This window comes from Haemaphysalis longicornis, unplaced genomic scaffold (assembly GCF_048455015.1).
Source record: "Haemaphysalis longicornis isolate Haplotype H1 unplaced genomic scaffold, Haemaphysalis longicornis Haplotype H1 scaffold_15, whole genome shotgun sequence".
NCBI lineage: Eukaryota > Metazoa > Arthropoda > Arachnida > Ixodida > Ixodidae > Haemaphysalis > Haemaphysalis longicornis.
In genome coordinates this window covers 15,189,782-15,199,528 of record NW_027526257.1, presented here as the reverse complement: position 1 = coordinate 15,199,528, position 9,747 = coordinate 15,189,782, and the positions used below count along the sequence as shown (strand labels likewise).

The 9,747-nt window shown below is 45.0% G+C and overlaps 2 protein-coding genes across 2 annotated transcripts; one reads left to right on the top strand and one right to left on the bottom strand.

Moving 5' to 3' along the window:
- Window positions 1–660: 660 nt before the first annotated feature.
- LOC144165874 (uncharacterized) lies at window positions 661–4,402 on the bottom strand. Its single transcript, XM_077695630.1, has 6 exons — window positions 4,082–4,402; window positions 3,883–4,001; window positions 3,017–3,212; window positions 2,267–2,772; window positions 1,011–1,239; window positions 661–785 (listed from the first exon to the last, which is right to left on the bottom strand). The coding sequence occupies exons 1-6, from the start codon at window positions 4,380–4,382 to the stop codon at window positions 661–663; spliced, it is 1,476 nt and encodes a 491-aa protein (XP_077551756.1). The 5' UTR covers window positions 4,383–4,402.
- Window positions 4,354–8,786, top strand: LOC144165808 (uncharacterized). Its single transcript, XM_077695588.1, has 2 exons — window positions 4,354–6,181; window positions 6,655–8,786. Exons 1-2 carry the CDS (start codon window positions 5,362–5,364, stop codon window positions 7,932–7,934), a joined length of 2,100 nt encoding a protein of 699 aa, XP_077551714.1. The 5' UTR covers window positions 4,354–5,361; the 3' UTR covers window positions 7,935–8,786.
- The last annotated feature ends 961 nt before the right edge of the window (window positions 8,787–9,747 follow it).

Sequence of the window (9,747 nt, the reverse complement as noted above, 5' to 3'; positions counted from 1 at the left end):
TTAATGCGTCAGAGTTAAGTAGCTCGTAATGCCTACTGACAAAATAAACTGCGTGCATTACTGAGTACATCTGTAGATTCAAAGGGACGGACAACCGTTTTTTGTCGCGTATATGTTCTCTAGCTTATATGAAACCCAGCGTTTTATTTAGCCCGGCAAGCACAAGCAATTTATAAAGAAATTGGCGGAAATAATTTTAATTTGGCAGCAAACTTTCTGAAATGGGAAGGGTGGTGGTTCGTAGTGTCGAAACTTGACACTACAATATGTGTCCCGGTCACGTGACATGCAAACCTCCCTAGCAAAAAATACCAATAGACAAAACCAATAGCCTATTGGGTTATTGACACCAATAGCTATTGGTATTCCCTAGAGGTGTATTGGTTCAGGCCTATTGGTCTAATGGTGTATTGGTTCAGGCCTATTGGTCTAATGGTGTATTGGTTCAGGCCTATTGGTGTATTGGTTCAGGCCTATTGGTGTAATGGTGTATTGGTTCAGTCCTACAGGTCTATTGGTTTAGACCGGCAGCCATTTTGGTTTTCAATGGCATACAGAACATTCCCGCTTTGTAACAATGTTGCTAGGAGGTCCAAGATGTGGTAGCCTCTACCAGCAACACTGGATGGAGTACTAAACTCTGTGTTCTTTTTTGCCACTTTATTTGGACCCCTGCCGCTTCATCACATCGGCAATCTTCATAGCAACAATTTTGCCGAGGGAACGGTGGCGCGTGACTGCTTCTTCCTCCGTGCATCGTTGCCGAAGGTAGTGCTTGAAGAAGCCTGCAAATAGGAAAAACGCGCCGATGTGAACCCCAAAAAGAGCTAGCTTGAACACTGCTACAAATATGCGAAACTTTACAGTGACAACGAACAGCATATTTGACATTTCAAGCTACGAGTGCCTCGCATCACCCCTAACAATAATCCATTGGCTGCTGTCACTGGCCTTTTTCATTCTATGTCCATTTAGATGGACAACAGCTCGTAGCATTGTGCAAACATTGCCAATGCTGGAGTGCTTTCCAGAGAGGGCTGCATATTTCTCCGGATCAACAGACGGCTTGGGGTCCTTCTTCGTTCGGTTGGAGGCAGCCCCTGTAACACTCCTGCCCACGAGGCCTGCAGTCGAAAATATACGAACGCAGGCCTCGCGGACAAATACACTGTCTTTCGGGCGCGCCATGAGGTGACCGAAGGCAGCCTCGGGAATGGACACGCCGTGTCCAAGGCAAACCTGACAAATGAAGACAGAACATAAAACGAACATTACAACTGCTCAATACTACATTTTAAGCAGCGGCATGCAGACTCACTTCTGGACAAAGGCCTTGAATATATATCCTGCACCATTTAGATCCATTCTTTGGTCTCAGAATTTTCCAATTCATGGCTGCACTTCACTCAGTTTCTGGTCTGCCCTTTTCAACCCGTTTTTGAACTATAAGCGTTATTCGCCAGGTCGGCACTGCCCGTGCAGCCTACCTCTTAGTCTGTTCCCTAATCCACAATGCTCACTTCAGAACCATAAAGTCTCATTTCCAATTATCATCTGTTTTCTGGCTCCTTCGGCTGAACAGTTCCTCAGTAAGGCTAAGGTTGCTGTTATTAATAACATAACTCAAACCCACTTATAGAAGCACAACAAACACTTGCAGGTTACCACGCTGTCGCAAAGTGTTTAGGCAGTTTGTGATTGCTAGTTATGATCTCAAACTTTTTTTGAAATCGTAAGTCTCCTTGGGTGCAGCAATTGTGCCCACTGTGCATACGGGACACTAGAAGGAAAGCCGTCAAAGTTACCTGTATGTGGGCTAAAATTGTTTAAAATAAAGGAAGCGGTATAATTTAAAGTTAAAAATACACATGCAGAGTAAAAATATGCACCCATGCAAGAACAAATTGATTTGTGGAGCAACTTTTTACTTGACATTTGCAATCTACTTTGTACTAAGTTCCCCGAGGCAACCACTTTGAATGGGCATTGAACTGAATGTGTTGCCTGCATTTTGCTATTTAATCAATTTATTATTTGTTTCACTATTTGGCAGTGACTGAGAGCAACAGCTTGACATTTATGACCCTTAGTGCTGTCACTGCGCGTGCCTCTCCGACTAAGAAGTCTAGATCTTTTGTACAAGTTGAGGAAAACAGCACTTTTCTGCGTGGAAATGTATCAGAACATGGCCTATGCATTGTGGAGTTTGACCTGGTAGGATGATTAAGCCCTTCATGTGATGAATTAATGCAAAGTGCCTGCTTACCTCATTATCTACAGCCTCGTAGAGGGGAGTATGGGGGTGAGGGCTTAACTCCAAATCCTCCCCACCGGCTGCACCTTCCGTAGGTGTGGAAGTTGGCAGCGTAGTCCCGGGCTGCAGGACTGCGGTCTCGGGCTGCCGGGGTGCGGTCTCGGGCTGCCGGGGTGCGGCCTCGGGCTGACGGGGTGCGGCCTCGGGCTGCCGGGGTGCGGCCTCGGGCTGCCGAGCTGCGGCCTCGGGCTGCCGAGCTGCGGCCTCGGGCTGCCGAGCTGCGGTCTCGGGCTGCCGAGCTGCGGTCTCGGGCTGCCGAGCTGCGGTCTCGGGCTGCCGAGCTGCGGTCTCAAGCCGCTGCATTGAGGTCACAGTTGGCGGCTTCGCAGCCCCATTAGTTTTCAGGGCCCCAGTTGTGGCCGCAGGTACAGGGCGGTTCGCACTGTTGGCTTTGCTCCGAAAGGGAACTGCAGCCTGTTGACCTGAATTCTTCGCCTGAAGGTCCATCAGGAAACCTTCTGCATAAAACAGTAAAGATTTGTACGTGTGAGGCCACATCGCTGCAAAACATTTTGCCAATTGAGAATGGTTTCAGTTGAGTCCTTGGTGCCTTTATAAAGCTTTCAACATGTGCATATGCAGCTTAGACCAATTTCCTCCGTGCAATTTTAAGCAACTAGTTGTCGTGTCTCCTTTAGTTCTTTATTTTAGCGCCAAAGGTTATGATAAAACATATTCGCAAAAGTACAATCGATTACATACCAGTGTCAAATATTTTGCTGCAAAGAGCATTCTGTAACATTTCTATCTGCGCCCGCAGCTTTTTGTTCTCTGTCCTCAGAGCTTTCACCAACTCGCTCTCAGTTGGTGGCTGGACATCTTTTAGAAGCTCCAGGTGCCGCTTCCTGAACGCCTCTTGCGCCTCTTTTTTCTTTGCCATCTGTGCTGGCTTGTCTACCTAGATAAAACAAATGAAAACAACGGTTAAACAGACATGTCCCAACTTCCTGAAATTATACTGAAAAAAAAAGCTTGCCATTCTAACAGGCTATATTATTACAACAGAACTGCAAAGCCTCCTGCAGCATATTTTCCTGATAACGTAAATTTCGCATTTGCTGTACCTCACGTGCTAACCTGGTAGTAGTATTTAAATGAAAGTAATCTAACAAGGGAACATCTGACAAAACGACAGGTTGCAACTAAGATCTGCTTCGCGCGCATCAGCTGGTTGTTTTCTTCTCGCGCAATGCAATTTCAAATCATCAATAAGAAACGAAGTCAACCATACCTCCTGCTTCATTTTTTAGCGCGACTGCGCAGCTTAAGATCGTCAAAAATGAGTGTTAATGATGCGATGCAGCTGTGCACAGGCAATGATAAAAGCATGCAGCCTATGCAGAAATCACGGTGTCTATGGAAAGGCTGTTAGGCAAAGTACTGCCTATCACAGCATTAAAACAACACCTTTTCGCCATTACGTCAGCGCATCAAATTTCTAGGAGATTACAGGGAAAAATTATATTAGAACGTGGACATCATAAATTCCACGCCATTTCAACCAAGAAACATGCCGCTCCGATCGCTAATCGGAGTACAAAAAACAAGAACACAGGACAAATGCTGACCGCGCACGGGGCTTCTTCTTCAGAAGCCGAGGTGGTGCTTGCAGGTTCTTCCTCATCATCGAGAGGCCGCGGCGGCACGGGAACCCTCTTGTTGTTAAGGGCAGCTTCCTCCCTCGAGGCTGAATCAAATAATTGGGGTTTTTGTAAGGACCACACAGGCGAAATGAAATCACTACGAAAATATGTACTCGGGACTTACCAAACAGTCGCAGTATCTGCGCGAGGTAATATCCATGCAGCGTGGTGTCGTCCCCGTCTTTCCAATACACTTCATACCACACTTTCTTATCAAAATCGCGCAAATTCCGCGGACGATGAGCTCGAAACGACTCCACGTCAACAACCTGCTTAACATAATCGACTTTGAAGCGCACAAGTGCAAACATCGTGCACGACAGGGAAGCAGCTAAAAAAAAAAAAACACGTGCCGACCGCGTCGTTACTAGGCCACAGAACAGGGAGACTAGGCCTTTCTCCCCTGCGTCGGCTGAGTCAGCCATTGGCTCACATTCGCTTTGAAGGGCGAGTTACGTAATTGTTTTGAGCAACGCAACAAAATCAAAATATTTAAATCTACATTATTATACAAATTTTACACAGAAAATAGCGCACGCACATTTCTACGTGTTTTTTATCAAAGTTTCATACAAACAAAATTATATGAACCGGTAAGCCGGCCGGTACAAGCCAGTAACTCGCAGTGCCAAATCGCGGCCAAACAGCCAATGTTTTGTTTTATTTCGTTCGTGGTCCAACTGTTGCAGCTCTGCTGTGCGCGATGCCTCAACGTTTTAGTTTATTTTACATTTGATAGTTCGCTATGAATTCCAGTGAACAGGCCAGTGGCGAACACAGTGGCCGCAGTGCTAAAAAACGCAAACGGTATTTAGAACCAGGACAGCCGTGCGTTGTTCCGCGAACCACACTGCTGTACCAGAAGAAAGATGGCATGTGCGGTGAAAACGTGTTAGCTGCAAGTGGTAGCACTCAGCTGTCCCCAAGTGCGGGCGACCCTGATCTTTCCCTGCCACCGTCATCTGATGATACGCCCTGCGACACCTTCGACGATGTCTACGTTCAGCTTCCCAGCCCGCCAGAAGATCAGCTCGGAAATGAGCCAGCTCGAGCGCACGGACCGCGAGCCACGCAAGAGACCAATGATGTTGACGATCCTGATAGCTTTTTTTCCCTGATCAACTGGACTACGAAGAGCAGCACAGCGCCCACGACGATAACAGTGAGGCGGATGACGATCATGATAGCTTTTCCTTTTCTGATCAACCGGACTACGAAGAGCAGCACACCGACGACGACGACAGCAGTGAGGCGGATGACGATCTTGATAGCTTTTCTTTTTCTGATCAACCAGACCATGAAGATCAGCACACCGACGACGACGACAGCAGTGAGGCGGATGACTTCACAACATTATTTCCTGGTGACCGTCTTCCGAACTCTCAACTGAGTGTTGCTGATGCCATGGTAATGGTAATGGCATACACTTCTACTGCGGGGCTCAACTGGACTGACATGGAGCGTCTCGTCTACGTGATAAATGCTTTACTGGGAGCGCAAGTGCTGCCGTCGTCCAAGTACCTTCTTCGGAAAGCTTGGAGGAAGTGGACGCAGCAGCTTGTTAAGCGTCACTACTTTTGTACAAATTGTGGTACGCGATCGCCAAACCCTGAAAGACGTGATTTTGTTTGTGCCCACTGCAGCTTGTTCAACTCTGCACATAACTTTTTTGCAGTTCTTAACTTGCGAAAGCAAATGGAAGTGGTCCTTTCAGAAGATGATGTATCCAAAGCACTTTTTTCAAGCCTGGAGAAGAGGCGCAACACTGACAGAACTGCGGGCTCGTCCGAGATTGTGCTTGAGGACATCACTGATGGTGCTCTCTACAAAAAACATATAGAGGACGCTGACGAGATGGCATTGACCCTCACAATGAATACTGATGGGGCCAAAGTGTTCAACTGCAACAAGACTTCACTGTGGCCAATCCAGTGTGTAATAAATGAATTGCCCGTATCCATGCGCTGGGCCAATATTCTTCTGGGTGGACTTTGGTTTGGGAAGGGGCACCCAAACATGACCAACTTCCTGGAGGTCTTTGTCCAGGAAGTCATGAAAGGAGGCACCGTGAAGTGGGAAAGCGGAACCAACAAGGTGCAGTCAAGCATTCAGGTGGTCTGCTGTTGTGTCGACGCACCTGCACGTGCAGCTGTCCTGAACCAGAAACAATACAATGGGTACAACGGCTGCAGCTTTTGTCTCCACCAGGGCAAAAGGAACAACAGTAAGGAAAATCTGAACTTGGAAATCATAGCTATAGAATGCTAAGTTCTTGCTCATCAAATTAAATTTTATTTGCAACTTAAATTGTGCTTGTAGTGATAAAAAGTGGCTGCTTATGAATTCATAATTTTTAGAACTGCTTCCTTCACAGCTGCATAATCATAATTTTTAGAACTGCTTCCTTCACAGGTCATAATTTCCCATGAGTGGAGTGTGCTAGTTTGCTTGCCTCATTTCTATAGTCCTTTTTTTTAATTGGGACCTTGGTGTTAATTTATGTCCACTTAAACTAAAGGTCCACTGAACTTATCTAAAGGTTCTGATAGTCACGTTCTTGTCAGCAAGGAAAATAGGCGTTCTAAACTTTTCATTAAGCGTCACATGAAAAGACAGGTCAGCCTGAAAGTCTTCCACAGTCGCATACTATGCAGCCTTACTATTAATGCTTGCCTCATGCTTTTTCGATGTTTTCAGATTCAGTGAAGTACATCGTACCAGAAGATGGGGACCAGCCTGATGAACGGGGCACCAGTGAAGTAATGAAGGACATGAGTGCAGCACTTTCAACAAACCAAATTCAGCGTGGTGTCAGGGGCTACACTCCACTGGTGCTGCTGCCAAAATTTGATCTTGTGTGGGGGGTGTGCCCTGACTACATGCACTGTGTTCTGGAAGGAGTAGGCAGGCAACTCACTGATATCTGGTTCAAGAGCCCGACAAAGTCTGACTACATTCAGAAGGGGAAGAAGCTTCAGACAGCAGTCACAAGAATGCTCAATATAAAGCCCCCGCAGTTTTTCACTAGGCTTCCACGGACACTTGATGACCGTTGCATGTGGAAAGCAAGCGAATGGAAATGGTGGTTGTTGTTCTACGCTGTCCCATGCTTCAAGGGCATTCTCACAGATGCCTGCCATGAGCACCTGTGCCTCCTTGTGTCTGCAATATACTTGCTTCTTAAGGATAAAATCACCGAGCGTGATGTTGAGCAGGCCATGGACAACCTGGCAACATTTGTGTTCCAAGCGCAGCAGTTGTATGACTCGTGTGCCATGACATTCAATGTGCACCAATTGCTGCACCTCCCGAAAAGTGTGCTCCAGCTAGGGCCACTCTGGTCTCATTCAACGTTCGTCTTCGAGTCGGGAAACGGTTCTTTCCTCAACCTTGTCAGTGGTGCAAATGGAGTGCCACTGCAAGTTGTTGAGCGATTTGCAATGTCGCTGCAGCTGAAGCGTGCCTTGAATACACTAAGCCTCTCTGAAGTAACTCGTGTATTGTGCCGGCAACTGGCAAAAAAGACAGGGCAAAGGTGTCGTGACACAAGGCCTCTTGGAAAAGGTCTGTTTAGCCAGACGGTGGAAGAGTGTGCACACAATGCTTTCTTGGATAAATTGGGCTACATTCCAGCAAATGTAATGCAGTACCAAAGAGTTGCAGTGCAGGGACTTGTATACCACACCCAAGAATACAAGCGCTGCAAGAAAACTTGCAACAGCTTCCTGAAGTCCTGCTGTGGTTTGCACCTTGTGCTGGGTAGTGTCTATGAGCTGGGAGATGGCAGCTGCTTTCTTCTGTGTAGAAAGCTTGTCAGTGAGCAGTATCCAAATGTGCCCCATCTCCACGTATGCGAACAGACGACCAACGATGTGGTGCTGCTGCATCCCGAAGAGGTCTGGAGAATGTGCGTCACTATGACTGTTGGGCGCACTTTGTACGTGGCAGACATGCCAAATGTGTATGAACAGGACTAATGTTTGGTTGAGTGTTGGTACGGCCATTGCTGTTTTGTGTGTGTGTGTCAGACGGAGGGGAATGGTGTACATTTTAGTTTTTTTTTTAGTTTTACAATTTTTTGCTAACCATTTAGTTAGCAAAAAGCCCTTTAATGAGTATGTTATAGTTTGGCTGGTGCAAATTATCATAGTCGGTAACAACCTAAAGTTATTTATTCAAGCTTTGCATCGAAGTCCCGGAACTCTTTTGAGCAGATGCCACATCACGGTTCCTGTCCTGTAATTTGCTGCTGTTTAAAACTTTTTGCTGCAAGTATTATTTGTGTGAGCATTTCAACCTTACCTTTCATTATGACCTGCCTCGGTGTGTTGTTTATAGTGTATCTGTCAATCAAGAATGTTCACTTGCCAGCAGTATTAGATGCGCTATTTATTGTTTGTATTTTCTTTTGCACACATGGTATTTCTCTTAATTGTCTTGCTTTACCTTCACGTGTTCACACAGTTTTCAGGCTTGTTTGTGGACTGCAGTATTTGTTAGTAAATAAATTTTTATTCCCTTCGCCTTAGTTTATTTTTGGTTTGTTTAATATATGAGCCATATTATTTATACACAGAATATTAGGTTAAAGGCTCATTAAGCTTCAGGTTAAGTGGCGTCCAATTGGTCGCCGATATACAATTTCTTATAATTAATAATGTTTAGGTTAAATGCATAAGCCCACAGAACAGATAGTTATGTTCGACCAATAGTGATACGAGTGATTGTAATTGTAGTGCCCTCCATGCAGTGCAGGCTTGAAAACTTAAAATCCAACTGAAGCAGAAACTGCAGCTTAAATTATGTTTGTGATGAGGTCTAATTAATATGCTGGCAGGCAAATTGTGGAAGATGAATTTTTCAATGAGCGACATGTTTCTTTTTTGCATACAAGTTCTCTTAATTTTGGGTTGTAGTGTTTTGCATTGCATGTGTTAGTTTAGTTAGTCACAGAAAAATAACTTTTTTCGATTTTGTTTTAGCACTTAACCCAATAGCACCTATAGACTGTATTTGACCAATACAACAGATGTGTATTGGTGCCTAAGACCGATACAACCAATAGCTATTGGTCTATTAGACTAATAAAACCAATAGCTATTGGTCTATTAGACTAATACAACCAATAGCTATTGGTCTATTAGACCAATAGATGTGGCTCTATCGGACCAATAGATTTTGTATTGGTCCAATAGATATTCAAATAGAACCAATAGTCTGACCTATAGAACCAATACATTATTTCTATTGGACCAATACAAATTTCTATTGGAATTTTTGCTAGGGCTAGCAGCTACTGTAACTGCTGAAAAGTTTATTTACTTATTGAAAACCTCTTAACACAAGTATTTGTATAAGTTTAAATTGTATATGTATCTTTATAAATTATTTAAAAAATTTTTAAGACACGCCACCCGCCGCCGCAGGGTTGCTCTCAGTGTGGCTAACTGAGCCTCCATGCCCAGAATAAACAGACCCAGTGAAGGAGCTTTGACGAGTCTGCCTGAGTCAGGGGCGTTTGTTCTGCCAAAATATTTGATTTCAGTTTCCGAATACGTCAACGGCAGCTTAAAAAAAAAACGTCGCGCCCGGGGAGAATCAAACTTCCCACCTCCACAACGTGAAGCCAGATTCTACCTATCGTCTATTCGAACAGATGGCGCATTCGTGCGAAATAGACTGTTGAATTAAAAAAGAACACATAAAAGACACAGAAGCCTGCGATTCACACTTTTTTTAGCTGCGCACAAATTTTTAAATCTCGTTTTTCATTTCGCATGCAGACAAAAG

Coding starts and splice junctions, on each gene's coding strand:
- LOC144165808 (XM_077695588.1), top strand. CDS start 5,362: ATGGTAATGGTAATGGCATACACTTCTACTGCGGGGCTCAACTGGACT. Junction 6,182..6,654: donor CCAGGGCAAAAGGAACAACA/GTAAGGAAAATC, acceptor CGATGTTTTCAG/ATTCAGTGAAGTACATCGTA.
- LOC144165874 (XM_077695630.1), bottom strand. CDS start 4,382: ATGGCTGACTCAGCCGACGCAGGGGAGAAAGGCCTAGTCTCCCTGTTC. Junction 3,213..3,882: donor AAGAAGAAGCCCCGTGCGCG/GTCAGCATTTGT, acceptor TGTTTTATCTAG/GTAGACAAGCCAGCACAGAT. Junction 1,240..2,266: donor ACGAGGCTGTAGATAATGAG/GTAAGCAGGCAC, acceptor TTCATTTGTCAG/GTTTGCCTTGGACACGGCGT.